Raw genomic sequence first — 21,798 nt, forward strand, 5'->3', positions numbered from 1 at the left:
CCCTGCCTTCAGCCCTGCCCGGGTTTCGCCGCAAAGTCTGGGCTTCGTGCTCGGCGCTGCGCGGGCCGGCCCAGCGCCCCACCGCCCTCTTTTTCTGCAGCCTGGCTGTTGAGTAGAGGTGCCCCCTCCTCCTCTCCTCCTCCGGCTGCCGGGGGAAGGTCTCCGAACGCTTTCATTCCGTGCGGTTAACCCCTTACTGCCCGTCCTGCAGGCCCCGTGCCCCGCAGCCCCGCGTTCCCCTGCCGCCTGGTGCGATCGGCTCTGCCACCCTCTTGCTGTAGAACAGATTGATTTCCACGGGAGGGGACGACTCCTGCATGGGGCTGGTGTCACCCAGACGCCCTGCCCGCTACGAGCAGCCTTCGCGCCCGTCTCCTCCGCTCCCCGCGCTCTCGCTTGCTGTTTTTTTTTTTTTCTCCCAGGAGTAGCAGCGAAATGTCCCGTCCTGCCTATTTGGAAATGGGAACAAATTGCTCCCCCGCCTTACCTCGCCCATCGCATCCCATATATAGTCATATCTACGGTCAAATGGCAGGCGGCAGCGAATGGGAAGGCTGTGCCTCCCAAAAAAACCCGGGGGGCAGTAAGAGAGGGAAAGGGGTAGGGACGAAAGGAGGAGGGAGGAAGGGCAAAAAAAAGCCCTTTCCAAAAAAGTATTGGATGTCTTGAGGAATGCAGTCAGCCCCCTGGGAAAGTACATATCTGTGAGGCGCTCCCTGCCCGCCGCTTGCACTCGGCCGGCGCCCCGTCCCGCACGGATCAACCCCGCCGCCCGGCAGCTCCGCTCCGCTCCCCCGGGGGCCGCGCCTGCGTCCGGACTCGGGGCTGTCCCGCAGCTTTTCAAGTTTTTCTTTCGGGAGCAGTTCGCGCGGGGACGCGCCCTAGCCCACCGCCACCATGGATGCCATCAAGAAGAAGATGCAGATGCTGAAGCTGGACAAGGAGAACGCCTTGGACAGAGCCGAGCAAGCCGAAGCGGACAAGAAGGCAGCGGAGGAGAGAAGCAAGCAGGTCTGCACCGAGGGCCCGGGCGCAGCCAGCGCCGGGGCGCAAGTCTTTCCAGACGACTCATCTCTTTTTTTTTCCCCCCCCCTTCCCTCTTCTTCCCCCCCCTCGCCGTACCTTGTATTCCACCCCTGCGCCCTGCCGAACTGGTTGAACTTTCCCTAAGGCAGAGCTTCAGCCTGGCAGCCGCCGGCTGGAGGTTCCCGGGGGCGCGGCAGGAGGTCCTTCCCCCGTCCCCACATTCCAGCTGGGGAGCAGGGCCCTGGGACAGCCTCGTGGCCTCTGCCTTTGTCATAGGAGCACGGCTTAGAAAGGCTGCCTGGAACACCTAGTTAGCACTGGACAGATGTGCTGCGATTTGGCAAAGGACAGTTAAAGCTGTGTTCCCCACTCCAGCATCACTCAGCAGACTTGTCCGATTCCAGCCGCCCCCCCCCCCCGCCCTTCTCCAGACTCCTGTCCTCTTTTTTTATCCTTCTCCAACCCCCCTCCTTTACACCTGGGGCTTTATTCGATTCGGGGAGGGGAACACATTGTTTGCTCGTTTCTGGGAGATCTGAAGGAGGAGGGAGGAAGGAAGAGAGAGTGATTTATGAATTAATTTCCCACTTTTCTAAGCCCAGGGAGAAACATATTTGTGTGTTATATTTCCTCTTGTGCACGTAGTTAGAGGATGACATTGTGCAATTGGAAAAGCAATTGCGTGTGACGGAGGATTCAAGGGACCAAGTGCTGGAAGAGCTGCACAAGTCTGAGGACAGCCTCCTCTCCGCAGAGGAGAATGCTGCCAAGGTATCGTGCCCTTGCTGCAAGCAAAGAGGATCTAACTGTCTCTCCTTCTCTCTCTCTCTGTCCGTCTGTCCTTTTCTGTCTCTTCTGCACTTGCACCTCTCTGTTTGCACGATCACGCTGCCTGCTGCACCTTTTCCTGCCCGCCCTCCCCTCTGCACCACTTTCCACCCATATCACAGCTGGAGGACGAGCTGGTGGCTCTACAAAAGAAGCTGAAGGCCACTGAGGATGAGCTGGACAAATACTCGGAGTCCCTTAAAGATGCACAGGAAAAGTTGGAACTGGCTGACAAAAAGGCCACAGATGTAAGTTACCCCCATCCCTTTCACCACAAGCCCAACAGAGAAACCACACTCTTGCTCTGCTCAGGACAGCCTGGACTCCTACCCAGCAGCACTCCAAAGTTTGGTGATGGCAGGGTCCAGGCACCTCCTGGGCAGGGAGGTGGGAAACAGCACTTGCCTCCCTGCATGAGGTTTGCACACTATCAGAGGCGTTTGATTGGGTTTCTGCTCACTTGACATGTGCTTTTCATGTGTACTTGTCACTCTAGACACAAAAGCAAAGAACTGGTGATTCATCTGTTCAGGTGATGGGTGAAACAGCTCAGGCTGGAAGAACACTGTCTTGATAGTGAAACAGAATCAGAGAGTTAATAGCAAGTAAGTGCAGAAGAGGGAGATCCAGAAGAGCAAGGGCTGCTAGTTCTGTCTTCAAGAGAGCTGTTCCTAGGTATGCATGTGTTAGAACTGCTGCTAGATACTAGTTTGGCTCACTGGTCGCTGAGATAAAAGGTCCTCTCCTACTTTTTTTCCCTTGGAAACCAGTGGAACTGCTTCACTTGTCAAAGAAAAGTTCAGTCTTGTGTGACAGAAAATTACCTGGAAGATGATACTTGCTAGTTTTGCCATTTAGAGGACAGGGATCCTGGAAGCAAGCTGGGAGATATATATAGCTCAGCACTTTATATGGTAATAAGGCAAGAGCTTGTGCCTCTCCCAGGCCCTCATCCCACCCACCTGTCTATCCCTGACATGCATTTAATGGATTGTATGCATGGAGCCGTAAGAGTATGTTGTCTGTTAAGGTCCTGGTCTCTATCACTGCTCTTGGACAATGCAATTCTCCCTGAGTAAATCTCAGGTCTGAATTACAGGATTTGGTGAAACTACAGTATTTCCAAAGCAATGACCCTCCTTTTCCTTGTAGCTCAGCTTTAAAAGCCAACCTCAAAGCCATAATGAAAAGGAGTTGCCACGAAGCAAGCAAAGTATTTGAGGGGGAGGAAGGATAGTTTCAGAAAGGGAAATGTTACAAACAACAACTTTGCATGAAAGACAACATGCTTCTATCTTATTTTACTTTTAAAAGGAAGAAAGGATAAAAAAAAGGTTTAGCTTTAGTATGGCAATTAAGTTATATAGCTTTGAAAGAGAACCCAAGAACTTAACAAACAGAAGTGTGTGAAGGAACAGGGGAGAGGGTCCCATGTATAATGTGGATCAGATGTCTGCTCTGTGCGTGGCAGCTTCCTAGCAAGACGTTTAGTTAGCTTTTTCAAAGGAACTGCATATAGATCCAGGGGAGATATTCCTTATATGGAAAAGTATGCAGACTATTTGGAAATAGCTTGCCTAGGATGAAGGCAGGAGAAATGCTACTAGACTCCCATTCTGAAACTAAGGATCTTCCTAACTGATCCCCATGCCATCTTCCCCTGCTGGAAAACAGCATTTGGAAGCTAGTTGAGGGCAATTTTATTTGCAGTCTTCCCTCAGGTGGAGGGTGGGAGAGTGTCTGGCTTGTTTTCATCGAGGTAAATGCCATATTTATTTGTAGGCATGGAATATGTCTGACATTTTAGGGACATATTTCTTTTTTGGCAGTGCAGAGTATCTTTGGGGCATTGCAGTTGACCCAGTATTTACCTTATTGGTTTGGATAGTTCCAAGACTTAGGAAAAGGGCACGGGCAGGAAGGGAGTGTCGGCTCGCTGGGATGGACTCGCCTTACACTGGGATGTGGAAATCTTACCTGTCCGGTGTGACTCATCTCCCAAAAGCCAGGCACATCCGCGGAGCCACCCCACCTGGGCGTGGGCAGCTGCAGCCCCCTCTCCCCTCCCCGTGTCTCAGGAGCCAGGCTGGGTGCAGCAGCATCTGGCGGGTTGGTTGCTGTCATTTTATGACGCTCATACGGGGGCGGTTTGCGGGAGGAAAGGTGGGTCTTGACCCCGGGTCAGGCCCGGCCCGGCCCGCGGGACCCCGCGCGGTGTGCCGCCAGGCGGCACTGCTGCCCCGGCCCATCCACCGGCCACGGCCGTGCTGCCGGTAGGAGCGGCCCAGCCCCGGTCAGGAGCGGCCCATCCCCGGCCGGACCTGGCCATCCCCGGCCGGACCGGCCCATCCCCGGCCAGGGGCGGCCCAGCTCCGGCCGGACCGGCCCATCCCCGGTCAGGAGGGGCCCATTCCCTGCCATGACCGGGTCAGGACCAGCCCATCCCCAGGACGGCTGGACCGTCCTCCGTGCCCGCCCCGCTCCCAGCCCGGTGCCGGCAGCCCCGCCCCGGAGCTCTGCGGCGCGGGGGTACTTCCGGGGCTGCGGCGGGCGGAGGGCGGCGGCGCGGGCAGGGCGAGGCGCGGGCATGGCGGCGATGAGCTCGCTCGAGGCCGTGCGCAGGAAGATCCGCAGCCTGCAGGAGCAGGCGGATGCCGCCGAGGAGCGGGCGGGACGGCTGCAGCGGGAGGTGGACCAGGAGCGGGCGCTGCGGGAGGAGGTAGGGCTGCCCCTTGGCCCGGCTTGGGCCCACGGCCCGGGGGTTGGGGGCGCTGGGCGCGGGTCCCGGGCCGCGGCTCCCTCGTGTTCCTCCCCGGCCGGTGGGGCGAGCGGCCGCTTCCTTCGCCGCCGTGTCGGACAAGAAGGTTGTTACCTGCTGGTCTGGCCGCGGGGTCGACCCGCAGTGTTGCACTCCCCGGCTCGGTAACCCGAGTGCTGCGTGGGGCGGGCCCAGGTGCGGTGCGCAGGGAGACTGCACTACGTGTGCTGGCCAACAGCAAAACCCCGAGCTGGAATGAGGTTGGACTTAGGCGAGATGTTTGAGATTACGTGTTTTGTATTAGGCTGTGAGCAAGGTTTTATGGGGTTTTTCCCTCCACAAGTCCTAGTTCTCTCATCCCAACCAGACGAGTTCATCTGTGGGTAGTCAGCATGGCGACTCTTGGGAAGTTCGTAAGACTGAACCTGAGATGGGCCGTAGTACCTGACAACCCCCCAGCAGTGTAAGCGTACAGCCCCAGACGCTGTACATCTGTAGCGTGTTTTGTTCATCAAAGCTGCTCCCCAAGAGGGGAAAGGAACAGTAGGCTTGGTTTTAGGCAGAGGCAAGATCAGTTGTGAGCAGCATAGGCTTACGTAGCAGAGAGATGTAATTATGGGCGGCAATCACAATAAAAAAAACCTGATAGGGCTGTTTGTCTTACCACCGACCTTTGGGAGTTCCAGCAGTTGTAACTTAATGTTTCCTGCTATAAAATGTAGTATTCTTTGAGGCAGTTTTAGTGTCTTCAGTGGTTGTATAAAAGCGAAGCAAAATAACAAATTTCCTGTGTAGTTTATTACAATAGAAAAAATAGCAATTATTTGATTTCCTTATAATATGGACCTTTCTGCACATTCTGAGCAGTAAGTTCAAAGGAAGAGCCTCCTAATTACCTGCAGGTCATCTTCCTTATGGAGCAAAATATGGCTACTTGTGCTTGTGTAACTGCTGCATTCTTGCAGATCACTCGGCATATCCATATTTTTTCAGTGAATGATCTAAGTAATTAACTTATTTCATAAGGGTTTCTGTTTTTTAAAAACTTGTTTTCTAAGCTTTGTGGAGTAAAGGACACCGATGTTCCTATTTCCAGTAACATGCGTTATTCTGAACAACGTACTGAGGAATTTCTATTGAAACGGGAAGTTTTGCTGTTACCTTTTGTGGCAGAAGGAATAGTGCTGGAGGAGTGATTACAGCTTTCTGGTGAAGTCTTCCCTTAAGAGCTCAGCTACATTGCAATAAGGCTTAGACCCCTAAGGTTAATGTTTGTCTCTTCCCTGGAGTTGGTTTATGTGGATGATGTAGAATTGTGCAGAGTACGTTTACATGTTATTTAAGTTTTTGTGTGGAGGGGTCAGTGCTGGGGTGAATAAAGGCTGAAAACTGAACTCCCAGGCACATGTAGACGTGTGCTTTTTCTACAGTGCTGGCTACAGATGTTGCAGCTGTATTTCTGCATGCTTGAGGAGGGAGGCTTTGAGAGCACTACAGCAAGCAAGCTGTGTGAATCTGCCTCTTCCCTCAGTGTAATGCCTTGCATGTATAGCATGTGACCAGCTAGAGCTGTTATGTGAGGTTTTTTTTTTTTTTCTTCCTGTGCAAGGTACGGATACACAAACAATGAAAAAACTACAGCTGTGGCCAAAAAGTAGCACAGCCTCCAGCTTTTGATTGTTAAACCAGATTGCTAAAAGTTTCAAGGCTGTGATTAGCAGCCATTCCCTTAAAAAAGAATCTTCTGTTTTGAGTATGTACATTTTAAGGGGCTGTTGGTCATTATGTTTTCAAAATGCATTTTTCTTCCTTCTTCTGAAAAACACAATCTCCCTTATAATAGTAATAATTAACACCCAATGGTAACTTATCTGTGTCATCGCTCATTGTCAAAATATGTGGTGTATAAGTGCTACGGCAGAGATGCAGGTTATGTTTGCATGGTAGCAGTGGGAGTGCCTAATGTCACTGGGGTTTTTTCCTTCCTTGCCATATAAGGAGAGAAGTCCTGCTCTGCAGAAGAATAACTGGGGCCATATAAGGCTGGTTGGTAAATCCTTAGTGAGTTACTGGAGCAGGAAGTGAAAAGTTGAACTTTAGTCACCCTGTGTTTTTGAAGCACATTTTAAGCTCTTATCATGACAAGGAGTCTTGACATGATAATAATTAACTTGTAACATTACAAATTTCCCTAGGGTAGCCTTTATGAAAGGTTATTTTCTTTCTTAAATCTGGAAGTTCAAATTCTTACTGTTTTAAAGCCAGAAGTCCAAAAACACAGGTTTGGAATACTACTGCATGATTACATAGCTAAATATTTTATATTTGGATTAACGTGGATCTCTAAGGATGAAGTCTCTTCTCCTTCTGGGTCTCTTACGTTCACTGCCAATGCATATTAATGTTCAAAGATACAATTGCTTACCTGTTTATGTGTTGCTTTCAGTCCTTCTGGAGGACATCGTTACTTTCATGTCAAAGGTTGTTTTACTTGTCTGGCCTGTGAGTTTTTTTTTTCTTGTGTTATGTACTGCAAAATCTTTGCTGTGGATGGCTGTATCCAACTACCCCTGGTTAGAAAAGAAAAAATACCAAACTGATACTTTTGGTATCTGTTTTTGCCAGAGGATTGGTTCCCCCCTCAACTAGGCATTGTAAGAAATTCAGATGTGTACTTCCTCACACATAGCAAATACATATCGTATATGTTAGTGTTAGCACTATTTAGGTGTTATTCTCTGAAATAATTAACTTTTTAGAGTAGTTACCCTTTTGTATATACTTCGTGCTTAATATAGTTTTGAAAGAAAGTTTCATAATGAGGTTACCACAAGAAGGCCGTTTCAGAACTTACTCTGCAACTTAAGCAAGTGTAGATTTGAGATGGTCAGAAGTAAGAGCTTGAAATGATAAGAGGCAGATGAGTTGCAAGTGTTACACAGAAGGTTAAGTAAACAGGTAATTCAGGAAAGGCAAATTTAGGGGAAGAGTGAGGATGGAACTATTGGAGGAAGAAAAAAAAAAAAAGATGTTTTAAGGGATTGCTGCCTGTACCAGGGCCCTTGCTGGTACCTTTTTTGTCAACTCTTGCGCAGCTTGCCTGTAAACAAAACTTCTGGGTATTCGGGCACTTCTTAAATGTTCTCATACTCTCTCTGTGTCAGCTGTCTCATTGCAAATGCTGATCCAGGTGTGTTTTTACATGTTTACACTGAATCCTTCTTATGGAACTCAAGGAAGTGTTGGGACAAATATTACAAAATATGGTGAAAGGCCATAAATAAAGGAATTAGGGTAACAGAAGAATTGAGTAATTAGTTTGTGTTGATTTGATTTTAAAAAGGCGAGGTGTGTAATTAATGTCTGCAAATACAATAACAGAAAATATTTGGGTAAAGGTGCATAATTCTTCCTGTGCAGCTCTTTCTAGTACAAATTGTACAGTCCTTGATGTGCTTCATTGAAAGGAAGCATTAATCACTTTTTTTCCTCTGTTAAGCAATAACCTCACAATTTAATGATGTACATCAATGATGCACTTTTAGTGGATGAAGTCAGAAATTACAGAAGTGCTGTTAAATGGCACTAGCAGGTAATGGGATAACCTTTTACAAGGGAAGATGTGTGCCTTACTATGAATTAATTTCTGTTCTTCCTGTGCTTAGGCTGAGAGTGAAGTAGCTTCTCTGAACAGACGCATCCAGCTGGTTGAGGAAGAGTTGGATCGGGCTCAGGAGCGCTTGGCTACTGCCCTGCAGAAGCTGGAGGAGGCTGAGAAGGCTGCAGATGAGAGCGAAAGGTGGGTGGGGCCACACCTGAATGGATTGTTACCCTTATGACAAAGATCATAATTGCCAGGGTGTGGGTTAGGAAAATAAATTAAACCACTCCTAGGTCTCTGAATGTGTGTAATCTGCTCTTCTTTTGCCTACATGGACTTCAGTTACAGCTTGTCTGTAGAAATGTCTTAAAATATCTGGGCTTGGATTATTCTTCGTTGTGAAGACGAGATTTGAGTGTGGTAGGTCTTTTGATGTATCATGTCACATCCTGGGGAAACTACTTGGCCCAGCCCAGACTTCTCTCATTGGGTGACAACTTCTTGTGATACTCTTGTGCTGTTGGATGATTCTTGCTTTCATTGTGGGTAGAAAATCTCACCTGGAGAATAGGAAAGTGCTGGAAGAGGCTTTGGTTCTCCTGTTGGCAAGATTGGTACATAAAGGTGAGCGAAGGAAAGAGACTGATAATTCCTTCAGACCTCCAGAAGTCTGTAATGTAAGTTAGGAACTCAAGATTTGTGACGTTGGAAGATCTTCTCTCTTCTCCAGTTGTAATACTGTAACACAGTTGTAACATATCTGTGATAGTACCTTTTATTGTGAAAGAAACCCACACATTCTGCATGTGTATTTCTAGGTTACTAAGGATGCAGTCTATTGAAAAGAAATGTGCCAGAGACTCACAGTATGTTTTGAAACATTTAAGATAATTTTGGATCAGATGTGTGCAACGCACAGTGTTTCTTGTTATGAAGGAGTTAAATTTTGCTTATGCAGAGCACAGAGAGCTTCTAGGGCTCTGACATGGTAAAACCCAGGGGAGTCTGGCCCATAAACATGATTCTTGTCAGTCCTGCAAGGGTTGTAACATGCTGTTGATGAGTATAAAAGCACAGATGTTTTCAGTCTCCTTATTAGGTCTTTAAAAGTGATACCCTTAATTTACCTTTCTGTAAGGTGAGTTTTTCCTCCAATTTAAAATGAAAAAGAATACTACAGCTGAACTACAGTAAGAGTTAACCAATCACACTTTTTCTTCCTTCCTGACATGTGTTTTGTTCCTTGAACTTCTGAAATGTGAATGCTCAGGACTAATCTATGGGGTGAAGACTCAACTGTCTGATGCGCTCCATTCACCTGAATACAATTGTCTGAAAGTCACATACCATGAGTAGTAGGGCTGGAGATAAAACTGGCAAGCCCTGAACCTTGCATTTCCTGTTTTTCACGTTTTTCAGAGGAATGAAGGTCATTGAGAATAGAGCCCAGAAGGATGAAGAGAAGATGGAAATCCAGGAGATCCAGCTTAAAGAGGCTAAGCACATTGCTGAAGAGGCTGACCGCAAGTATGAAGAGGTCAGTTCTTGAGTGCAGGTCATCTCTTTCTAAAGCCCATTAGGCTGTGCCTGTAATTTTGTTTTTCTCCTTTGCCTTTTAAGTTCAAAAGATCACAAACACAACTCTTCACAGCTGTGGAAGGAAAACTGGGCACCCAGATACCTCAGGGGACAAGGTGACAGGAGATCTCTGCTTAGATTGTCACACTAAAATGTTTGAGAGTATTCCCTAAGCTCTTAGGGAGAAAAATAGTTTTCAGTTGCCTTTTGGTGAATGAAAGGGAGGTCTTGGAAAATGTCTGATAACTAAGTCTCAAATGTAGATGTCACATAATCAAAACTCATGTGTTGACCAAAAAACAAAGACGCCCAGCCCCCAGCTTTGTAGGTTCTAGAAACAGGTGATGTGTGGTGCAGCAATATCATATCCCTGATTGTCCCTTGCCTGTCCTTGTAGGTGGCTCGTAAGCTGGTGATCATTGAGAGTGACCTGGAGCGCGCTGAGGAGCGTGCTGAACTATCAGAAAGGTAAGTGTGGAACTGCTCTGAGACATATGTGAGGTGCTGGAAGAGAACTATAACTGCATGAAATGTTGGCAGTATACCGTGTGTTCAGCTCAAAGCTATGTTTGTTCATTTACTGTAATCGTTGCAATAAATGATCAGTGCTGAAGTAAATGTGTTCCTATGTGTGTGCGCGTGTTTTGTCACTGCATGCTGTACCTGCACACTGATTTTGTGAATGGCTTTTGTGCATTTCATGTGTTCACTAACAGCCAAGTCCGACAGCTGGAAGAACAGTTAAGAATAATGGATCAAACCTTGAAAGCATTAATGGCTGCAGAGGATAAGGTACTGATACTAATAAACAGTTTTTAGGTTTAACTGCAACCCAAGTCTTTCAGCTTCCATAGCCAGTTAGCTCACTCAGTAGTAACAAATAAGTCCTTGCTATGCTCTTTACTCTCTTTGCATCTTGCTTTGGTGGTTTTCTTTGGTCTCTTTTTTTTGTTTTGTTTATTTATTCATTTTTGCCTTTAAAACTGATCTCCTGTGCAGCCAAAAGAAGCTGAACTGTCTCAAGTGTAAAAGCTCTAAATGTTTCTGTGTAAGCCAAGAGCTGTAGATAAATTTCTGTCTGGTCATCCTCTTAATGTGCACTTGAAATGGTATTCGGCATCACAAAGAGTTGCTTTCAATCTGTGATGGATCAGCTGCTTTTGAGGCCGTTCTTTTGCCCTGTAATTGTTTTCATTTTTCTCTATCTTTTCCCCCTATTTTCTCCTGTTTCTTTTGCTTGACTGAATCTTCCATCCGCCCCTTTCCTGCCTTCCCTCCGAAATAACAGCAAATGTGCTGAGCTTGAAGAGGAGTTGAAAACTGTGACCAACAACCTGAAGTCGCTGGAGGCTCAGGCTGAGAAGGTAGGCTAGAGACTTATGTGAGAACGTGTCCCTTACGTTGCCATCTGGCCTGTGGGGTTTTCTTTGTATGCTGATTGCTTTGCAGCATTTCAGCAGGGCTGTTGTCAGTAGAGGCATTTGGATTTACTGCTCAGTTCGTATTTGGCTCCTATTGGAACATAGCATATCTTCTAGTTCCAAATAGGTCAGTATTATTTGGCCACGTGTTCTGTTGAGTATTCTGACAGGATTAAGTATTACTTACAGAATGTCCCTCAAAATGGCATTGTGTACTAACATTAAATTTCTCCAAAAGACATCCTCATTAAAACTGTAGTACTAATTTCTTCTCAAAGTTCTTGCTGTATTGCACTGGAATGTAACTCAAGGGAAGTTTGACTCTTGTAATAAACCGTATTACCACAGCCTTGCAAGCAGAATTAATTTAGTTTTACCTATAATAATTTCTTGTGTACAGATGATCTACTACAAGAGTTTCGAATGCGGGGGTTTTTTGGTATATTTAGAATACCTGTCTAATACCAGTGATCCTCTTTCTAATTACAGTACTCACAGAAAGAGGACAAGTATGAAGAGGAGATTAAAGTTCTGACTGACAAACTGAAGGAGGTAAAATTAGAGCTGTTCTTTGCAACATATCTTCCAATGCACCTTTGATTTTAGTATAAATACTACTTTGATGCTGTTAGGATTGACATACATTTTGGAAACAGTATAATGTTAAATATCTCCCCTAGAAATTAGTTTATACTAGCCTTATTATTTGCCTCCTCTCATTGTACTTCTTTCCTCATTGGAATTATTTCTTCTCAATTCCTAAGTACTCTGTGTGTGTTTCCTAAAGTAGTCTGTGTTTGTCCTGACTTCAGGCTGAGACCCGTGCTGAGTTTGCTGAGAGGTCAGTAACCAAGCTGGAGAAGAGCATTGATGACCTAGAAGGTATGGGGGTTTGTTTTTCTACTTACTGTGGAAATACGTATCTCTTATTCTTCTCTTGTGTGGAGGTTTTTGTTGGTTTTTTTTTTTCCAGTACCCAGTTCTACTGGGCTGACTTGTCCCACTTTATATAAATGGGTCTGCCTAAAGAGTAAAGTAGACAAAATATTTTCCAAATGAAATGTATTGATAACTTAAATGCTTCAGATGAATGGTGTTTTGCTCTTGCCTGTTTCTTTTTCTCTCATTTTCTCAAGACTCCTTTCATTTTTTTGTTTTATACTCTTCTATTTGGAGGTATGTAAATGTATAGGGTAAATGATCACATGACAAGTGTTATTATCATCTTAGCAAAAAGCTCATGAAGAGTTGCATTATGTTTACAGTAATTAGGAATGTAGCAAGCTAACCTAATTTATTACTGTGATAAGTGTGGGTCAGGGCAGGCATTTTGTGGCGTAGACCAGTTGTTGGGTTTTGGTCAAGCTAATAGATTGTATACATAGTCAGAAGGACAGCTTATTTAACTTCAGAGGGTTTGCTTGTAAGGTTCTAATAAATCTATCAGAGCTGCAGCAGAGTAGTGGAATGTGCTTTCTGCCTCTGGAGAAAATAATTCAGTAGGACTTTTTAATTAGAAGTTATATGGAGTTCACTATTTAGATGCATTACACTAAGTCTAGGATTTTAAGAAGCTTAATTGCATGGTGTGACGGGCTGGATTCTGCGTGAAGGTGATGAAATGCCTAAGTAGCTGCTGAAAATTTATGATCCCTGACTCAGGAAGGAAGCCGAGAAGAAAGATAAGTGTTTAGAAGGAACAAAAATTGCTGTAAGGAGCTGAGTTTGACATGACACAAACCAGAGTGGTTTAAAAAAAAAAAAAAAAGTGGTAGAAAATGGTAACATCCTCCTTGAGCCCCGTTTTTGAATCTTTTCTGCCTAGCTCCTGTGTGCCTTCCTAATGTGCATTAAAACAAAAATCCAGGGCAGTGAAACATGGATTTTTGCTTCTTTTGTACTTTTTCTTTTCTTGGTTTTCTGTGTATCACAGGTTGCTCCACTGGCAGTGCAGTTAATGAACTTGTTGCATAGAACTGTTCACTCTTTTCTTTCTTTTATTCTTCTCTAACTTCTGTCTCATTTTGTCTGTCACAACACTTCTTTATGTGCGCTCTTCCCATTTCCTACGGCTTCTGGATGGTATCCCATGCCGCCACCTTCACCTTCCATCCCATGATCCTGCTCCATTTCCTTGCACACTTCTGCCTTCCCTGCGGGAACATTAGATGAGCTCTATGCTCAGAAACTGAAGTACAAAGCCATCAGTGAGGAGCTGGACCACGCTCTCAATGATATGACTTCCATGTAAATGTCTTCCCAGCTTGTGCCCGCTCCTGCTTCCCTGCCCTCACTGATTGCGCGGTACCGGCCTTGTGAAATGATGCTCCCTGTGTAGTGGGAGATGCTTTCCTTTAGAGAGAATAGGTGTACAAAATACCATGAACAATTGCTTTACCCTGGCAAAGTGTGGGTGAGTGTTGTGCCGAGCCTGGTAAATACTCATGGTGATTTTGTAAGCTTGTGGTTACTCTTTCATTATGTCTGCAATCCTTGAGTCTTGTGGTTGCCCTTTGTTTGTAGCTCTGTGTTTATCCTTTCAGTTCACTTCTGTTCAAACATACCTACCAGGCCCATCATGTTCATTTTAACAAAGAAAATTGCCTTGGTACATGTTGCATTCAGATTGTATTCCTTTGCCTGCTGTCAAAGTTTTTGCTCTGGCAAAATTCCTACAGAAACCTCAGAGAAATTTAGGTTTTGCGATGTTCTCTATTAATGACAGTAGGAAGTGTTTATCTAAATTTCCATAGCTGCTCTGAAAATTTCAGCTGTTATCACTAAATTACAAGCGTGGAAATGGATTTAAAATACCTTGTCGCTTAAACCTATAAAGGCGACAATTGAATTGTAGGTTGCTGCTGCATATTTTCTGGATAGCAGTGCTAATTTCATTTGCATACACCAAAAATGTGGTAATACCAACTTTAGTCATAAGGAGAAAAATAAAGAGTGGCAGGAAAGCAGGAGAGTCAGCAGCTGTAAGGTGTGACTCATTCATGCGGTGTTTGACACAGACTGGACTCTGAACAGAGGTGAGCTGTGTTACCTCCCCCTTCCCGTGTTCAAACCCTTCACTCGCATGAACACTGCAGCTGGCACGGGGGAGGGGAGGAGCTGTGGCTCTCAAGTGCTTAGGAGGTGCAATGTTTGGTCTCAGCATTCTGTTTTGGAAGCCCAAGCATGCTTTCAGCAAGACATAAGGTTTGCTTAGAGCTTGAAATTTATTTTGTGTGCATCCGTATTTTAAATGTTTTTTTCTTCGTGTTTTTTTTTTTTGTCCCCGTGTGTGTTCATTGCTTTCCTCCCTCTCTCTTCCAACATTTTAGTAGAGGTCTAATGTTGCCTGCTTTGTATGCTTTGGTTTTTTGTTTTTAAATTCCTTCCCAACATGTGGTTTTATTCAGTGGCTTATCAAGCAAATGGATTTCTTTTTTCCTCCTCTGTATACAGAGATTACAATATTTCTTCAATTTTGGATATTTCTAAGTGGAAAACAGACTTTAAATTGTACTCTACTGGTACATGAGGACATGACCGTAGCATTCCAGTCCCAGCATGGTGTGCTGTTTCTCTAGCATAGTCATCTCAGCATGCTGGGCTCTGCTGTGCCATTGCTGCTTTTTTGGAAGTCTTTACTGCACCTTTTTTCATTTTCTACCTTATCTCACTTTTTCTTTTTGTGCAGATAATTTTCTTTGCTTCACTTCTCCAAAGACATCTTCATCGGGTTGGATAAAACATCTTTCCAAGCTTTGGATGTTTCATGGGTTCATTGTCCTGTCTTCTAGCTTAGTTGACACTTCCTCTATCACCTGTCTCAGAACATGCTCTGTTTGTGCTCTGCTGTACAGAAACTACATTTCTCAGTGTAAAATAAATATCCCAGCTGTATCCCTTTTGCTATTCCTTTGCCTTTTATTTATTTAAATAATTATTGAAGTTATTAATAAAATTTGCGCTTTTTTGCCATTAGGGATTTTATTTTTTGGTGTTTTCATTTTTCAGCTGAAAACACTTTTGCCTGAATGTTGACAATGCCAAGCCAGTGAGTGCAGTGTGTGGGATGGTGTGAAAACTGACCAGTTATTATCTTAGTTTTTCTAAAACTCTGCTGCAGATAAAATGACAAATAGCTGTAATAGGAATTTTTCCAGTTGTTATTATTAGGACAAAATTTGCAAGGACACTACTTCCTTGGGGTCACTTGGTCGTGGGAGCATGGCTGAGAGAGCAGTTACATCCTTGATGTAACAAGATTTTTCACTTGAAAGCCTGAAATCTTTTCCTGGCTTGATGCTGAAGATGTCTTATCTTTATTTAAATGTATTTGTTCATTAACTTACATATTCGAGACAGATTTAAAGAGGCAGGATCAAAAACTCGGAATTCTTTTATTCACCCAAAAATAATCCTTGAAATGTCTTGAAAAAAAGTTTTCCCATTTTTACACCTCAGTTATTCAGCAAAGATGTTGCTTGCTAACATTTTGGGGGTTTTACGGTATATTTTTCTTGAGTGGCATGGTAGGATTGGAAGTTTCATTGGGGAGGTTTTGGTAGCTTTCCACTTGTGCTTAATTCAGCCTTGTGAGTTTGAATTGCAGACTCATGAGAAATGTTTCAAAACTGGAGTAAGAAAATTCTCATGATTATACTATTAATTAAACTATTCTGCTGCAAAGTGGAACATCATGGATTTCAGGTTTCAGCTGATCTGTCAGTGTCTAATTAAGGATGAAACATTAAATACTGACATCTGGTGGTTTTTTGTATTGTTATTTGAAACTAGGGAGTTGATTGCCTTATTTTAACTTTATTTACATCACAGCGAAAGAAGTTATTTTCCAGTTCACATTAAAGTGAAAACTGCATTGGTTTCTGGTGATGCTGTCACTCTATATATTGCTAAAGTTCCTGAGTCACCAAAGCTAAATAAACTCATTATACCATAGCTGAATTGTAGATTTTAACTTGCAGAATAATGTAAATGTCTCTTTCTTGTTCAGCTTCAAGATTATTCAGCAGTGCAGTCTGAACTAGGTTTTCTACCCTCCTCAGAACTTGTTTTCCAAATAAGGCTTGCAAATGGATGGATTCCCTTCCTGGCCTGCCATCCTTGGATAACTTTGGCATATCCCAGTTTTCTAGCCTATGACACATCCTAATGTTCATGGCTGTGGGGAGAGGCCCAAATACAGGATATGTATCAGCAATCACAGATAGTTCAAGTAATAAAGTTCAGTAACTTACTACTCCTCAGCTGACAAACAGTAAATGGCTGTGTGTGAAGGGTAACCAAATAGAAGGGGATAGATGAAAGTTACCCAAATACAATGGGATGAGCATTTTTAAAATGACTGAGGCTAACACGGTTAACTTCGCAAATGCAAGAGTTAGGGGAAATGTGGTCAACTGTCACTTGTCAGCTGAGCCAGAGTAAAATATGCTACAGTAACTCCAACTTCTTAATCTATTGTGTTTTGGGTCATTGTTTTAGCAGTGTTTTTTGTCCACTCAATTCCTTGCAATACTGGTGTTTCTTAAGAAAAGTAAACAAAAAAGCAAAATCCATTGTAGGAACCTGTCAATTTTTAACATAGTGATTTTAAACATCAGTATTAAAATTTTGCCTTTTGTGTCAATCATACATGATCAGCTCTGCACTGGAGGATGACAGATTGCTGGACGTAGTACTGGAAATGGGCAGTGCAATGCAGATCCCCAGGTAGCTGCATGCAGAATTCCTGGCTGGTCTTGCTGCACTGATCTTCACTCCAGGGAGCTGGTGTGGTTCCCCACTGCAGTGTGGTTCAGCACTCTTGTCACCCTCAGTTGTGCTGTTCTGCCTCCCATGTCTGGCTGTTTCTGTGCCTGAGGCTTCTTGCTGGGAGTGCAGGGCTGGCTCTGGGCTCCACTGAGCAGAGGCTGAGCTTTGCTGGCTCTGCACAGAGCCAGAACTCACTGCTCGGCTGCTGGGGCTCCTGCAGTGCCAGGGTCTGCCTCTGGAGCAGATGGATGCACAGCCCAGGCAGAATCAAGGGCTCACTGTACACTTGGGAAGTGCTTTCCCTGCTTTACTGGGGGATTTAGTTGTTTTGAAAGTTGAGAAATACTGTAAATCTCTGCCTCAATCAGAGAGGAGATTTCTGTGATGATGGTAAGTTCACATGATTCATTTTTGAATAACAGCTATATACACTTTGCCTGACAAAGTGAAATTTTAGTTACTCTAAGGTCTTGATGGTTTTTTTCCACGTATATGGGACATTATCATGATGAGAGAGACAAGATCCACTTGTTACTGGTGCAGGATCAGAGCTGTGAAATGTGCCCTGGCTTTACTGAGCTGGCTGTGGGAGTTTGGGCTGGGGAGGAAGCTGGGAGGAGTTGCTCACCACACAAGCATGTCCTGCAGACCAGCTCACTGCACAGCTTTGCCTTTGCTGTGTCCAGTGCCTGCAGGGGAAGAGGATTCCTGTGGAAGCTGTTAGGCAGCTTGTGGAAAAGAATCAGAAACAGTCATTTCCTGTAGGGGAATAATCTGGGATCAAGAGGTCAGGAGTGTAGTTAGGCTTTTGAGAGGAATGTGGACAATTTGAGAACACAAGATAGTCAAAAGCCATTGTGGAACATTTCTTTCACTCCGCAGAACAACTCTCATTAAATGTGCTGTCACAACATGGCTGTGGCTGTTCTGTTTCAACATGAATTGTCCTCTCTGTTTGCTGTTTTTGAGCAAGGTGTTCATCCTTCCTTTTCATTTTCACCAAATGTGAGTCTTTTTTCTTACGAAGCAGAACTTGGAAATTTTAAAGGTATCAAAATATGTTGATTCTAGTAACACAAGTATATTTTCCTACCAAAAATAACATTTCAACCCATCAGATTTCCTAGGAAAGGAGTATGGGCTGAGTCAGACCTGGCAGTAGTTGCCTACTAGCGTCTTTCCTGCTGTTACTTGTGCTGGCTGTGGTGCAATTGCTTTCTCTCTACTGGCAGATGAGGTTTCACCACACCTTAAATAGTTTGCAAAGAAAAATGGCACTCATAACTGTACAGAAGACTAAAGCAGGACTTGGTACTTCTAGGAATATAGCTGCAGTTCTTCCATTTCTATTCGAGTTTGTGTCTCACAGCTGTTCCCCACAGCAGGATTCTTAGCCAGTTCTTCATATGGTCCCATAACTGTTCCTTGGAGTAGCTATTTAATTACTAGAGTTCTAGAAACAGAGGTAAAGTGTTTCTCTGTATGTTACTGAACTGTCTGTCATGTGACCAGTTTCTTTATTAACTCTTATTTAACTGTTTTCTCTGTCTAATCTGTCTTCATTCTGCCTCTTTTTTCCCTTCTAACGTGCTTGCTGCCTGTACAGACCAACTCTACCAGCAACTTGAGCAAAACAGTCGCCTAACTAATGAACTAAAGCTGGCATTGAATGAGGATTAAACTTTAGTGTGACTATATTGTTAACTTGTTTCAAAACACCTTCTTTAAAATTTCCTTTAAGAATGAATCAGTAAATGTAGAAATAAGCAAGAAACCTAGATTTTTTTTTTTTTTTTGAGCTGTTCATTCTGTGATAAATTAATGAAAGAAATCCTCAGTTTCTCTTGGGAAAATATGGAAACGCTTCTTCTGGATGAGGCTTTTCATTATGTGTCTGCACACCTATTTTGGGGGAGCACTAAGCTCTTCAGCTGTGCAGTAGCTTCTTCCCACATGGGTAAAGAGCTACAGCATTTCGCTAACAGTATCCACAAAGTAACAGCTTGCCTTGCAGAAAGGCACTCAGTTTATCTGACAACATGAATTGGTCCTAAGATTTTTACCACAATGAGAGAAAAATATTCACCAGGATTCATATATCTGTATTTCAAAACCAACTTAAAGGATACTTACAGCTGTTTTGTCTGGAGACTTTGATGTGATAATTTTGCCTTACTATGAATTGGGCTTGTATTTGACAAAAAAAAAAAAAGAATGGGCTCTCCATCTGGCAATACCTGATCAGTTCAAAGGTATGCTTGTGTAGTATGAAGTTACTATTACTGGATCCCAGTAGGATGCACCACCAGAACATTATGCTCATTTATTGTATCAAATATGTGTGTTAAATGATTGTCCTATAAAAGTGTGCATGCAACATAAAGCTACTAATTTTGAGTCTATTTATTTTCTAGAAGAAATAAATTTCTTAAAGGTCACTTCACTGAAAACTATAATAGTTTTTAATTTTTTTGTTCTTTGTGTTCCTGAATTCTATGAAACTTTTAATTGTGTATCTGTAAAGAACTTACTTATTTTCTTTATTGCCTACCTTAAAAAAAGAAAAAAGCCACTTACGTTCCTATAAGCAAAGAGCTTCCAGAACATAGTGTCTCTGTTGGCAGTGCATTTTCTTAACAAGTGCAGCTGTAAACAGTTCTAAACTTGCATTACTTGCTGTTTGTTTTATTAATTTGGAGTGTGCTCTAGTTGTGTTATTTGGGAACATTGGTATTTATGAGCATGCACATTTCTTAACTTTCTAAACCCTCTGAGAGAAATGATGATTGCATGCCTTCATGTTCTGAGAATCAGTACCTCCGAAGAACTGCTATTCATGTTTTAATTTTCTAATCCCACAACAGAGAAAGTGGCGCATGCCAAAGAAGAAAACCTTAGTATGCATCAGATGCTGGATCAAACTTTACTGGAGTTAAACAACATGTGAAAACCTTCTTAGCAGCAACCACACTATTTGTTTTATTATTTTTACACCTGCTTGCCGTGAAGCCCCATAAACATGTCTTTATTTTAGTTTCACCACAGTCACAAGAACATCTGCTAAATTATGAAGCAGGGGTCAGGGAAACACCAAAATGGGCAAGCCATATGCGGGTTAAGCTACATTACATTATGGTTTAAATGTGCCATTTCCCAACAAAAATGTTACCTACACTTTGTAGAGAGTTCAGCAATTCGGTCTGCTTAGTCTTTGAAGAATCCTGGCTGTGGCAGAAAGTGTCCCACCTCAAGTGCCAACTACAGTTTTTACACGAGAAGAATGATTCATGTTCAAGAGAGTTCAGGTGGAAATGGTGCTATTTTGAACAAAAGCTTCTACTTGAAGTCTTTTGTTTGATATCAGACAAGTTAGAAGTTGTCCAGCACAGTAATTTATTTTTATTAGAATTTTACTGATCTGTGAGAATTCGGACTTTCTGTGCCTTCTAATTCAGTAAAACAAAGGTATGTAAGCAAAGGAGACAAGTGAAAGCTTCTGAAGGTTTTAAATTGTATTCTTGCAACTCAATACAGAAGTGTAGGTCAGCATTTCACTTTGAGTATTCATTCGATTGTATTTTTCATGTTGAAATGAAAGATTCAATAAATTCAGGACAAAACATTAATTTGGAAGAGATTGTTTTAAAATGTATTTTATTTGTGGGGATTTGGGGTAGGGGAGGAATTTTTAAACCGGTATTCGCCTCACTTTTTTCACACTTTCTTTGAGCAGTCTTAAAAGTATACCTGTATGTAAACATTGTATAATGATAATAAATAAAATGCACATTTTAGGACATTTTTTAAATTTTGTTCTCCTGTGGTTTGTTTTTCATCACATCAGTTTCCTGTGCATCCCTGTGTCAACTCTGCACGTGTGCAGTGTCTTTAATTGTGATACACTGTTAACACACTGGCTCTCAGTCTTTTCTGTGTTGGTGGCCAATGTATAGAAATGCAGTGGTTTGGACAGATGTGGATCTGTAGCTGCTCAGAGGGGCCCGGGGGGGGGGGGGGCCTGTATTGCAAGAGCCTGTCCCTGTCACTTGGCTGCATGCCCAGGTGGTGCAGAATGCAATTATCCCCCTAGCAGATCAGAGAGCCTTCCAGAATTGCTCATCATTGACCAAAATCTTTTTGGTAAGACCATTGCAGAACTCCCATAGACCTCTTGAGGAAATGAGTCCTGAAGGCCATGCTCTTGGAAACACTATCATCTATTTGTATATCTTACCTGGTAATATGTGTTGATTTACTTCAGTGCAGTGATAAACCTTCTAAAATCATGTGTCATGTTCATAAGAGATACTTCCTCTCACTTCTGATTGCTAGTTTCTACATATGTAGGTGTCTTTATTTGAATTGTGAGGTCTGTTGATGGGCAGCTTCAGGATTTGAAAAGTAATTTTTATTCCTTCTTTTTCTGTAGTACATTGCTGAACGCTGATGCTGTCCATCCCTCTAGCAGCAAGGAGCTTGGTAGGAGACAGGTGCAGATAATCTTCCAGATCACCAAAGAATTTCCATTAGTGGACCCTTAGCAAGCAACTGAAAACAGGTGACTTTATCAGCCACTGCTGTAAGCTGGTGAAAGGGTAAAGTAATACATAATAATTTCAGGTTAAGTGGGAGTCAGAGAGGGAAGATGTACTGGTACAAGTCTGGCTTTTTTTGATTGCATTTTAAAGGGAGGAACTTGGTAACATTACAAGCTTTTGTGTGATTTGTTGGCCAAGACTTCCTGATGCTGCCAAGACATCCTAAATGGAAAGGATTATATCCCTGGCTTTATGTTTCTCTTATAAGTGTTTTTGGGA

At 43.5% G+C, this 21,798-nt stretch overlaps 1 protein-coding gene across 21 annotated transcripts; it reads left to right on the forward strand.

Annotated features, from left to right (window-relative positions):
* Positions 1–646: 646 nt before the first annotated feature.
* Positions 647–20,789, forward strand: TPM1 (tropomyosin 1). 21 transcript variants are annotated; one of them, XM_039557397.1, is made up of 10 exons: positions 653–1,011; positions 1,977–2,102; positions 8,278–8,411; positions 9,633–9,750; positions 10,189–10,259; positions 11,080–11,155; positions 11,702–11,764; positions 12,025–12,094; positions 13,381–13,459; positions 14,901–15,184. In XM_039557397.1, the coding sequence occupies exons 1-10, from the start codon at positions 898–900 to the stop codon at positions 14,902–14,904; spliced, it is 855 nt and encodes a 284-aa protein (XP_039413331.1). In that variant the 5' UTR covers positions 653–897; the 3' UTR covers positions 14,905–15,184. The 21 variants fall into 21 exon arrangements, with proteins under 21 accessions (XP_039413318.1, XP_039413317.1, XP_039413316.1 ...); XM_039557400.1 differs by lacking the exons at positions 13,381–13,459; positions 14,901–15,184 and adding exons at positions 1,672–1,797; positions 19,846–20,789 and having other exon boundaries at positions 657–1,011; XM_039557384.1 differs by lacking the exons at positions 11,080–11,155; positions 13,381–13,459 and adding an exon at positions 10,508–10,583 and having other exon boundaries at positions 647–1,011; positions 14,901–15,191.
* Positions 20,790–21,798: the final 1,009 nt, after the last annotated feature.

Source organism: Corvus cornix, chromosome 10, assembly GCF_000738735.6.
Source record: "Corvus cornix cornix isolate S_Up_H32 chromosome 10, ASM73873v5, whole genome shotgun sequence".
Lineage (NCBI taxonomy): Eukaryota > Metazoa > Chordata > Aves > Passeriformes > Corvidae > Corvus > Corvus cornix.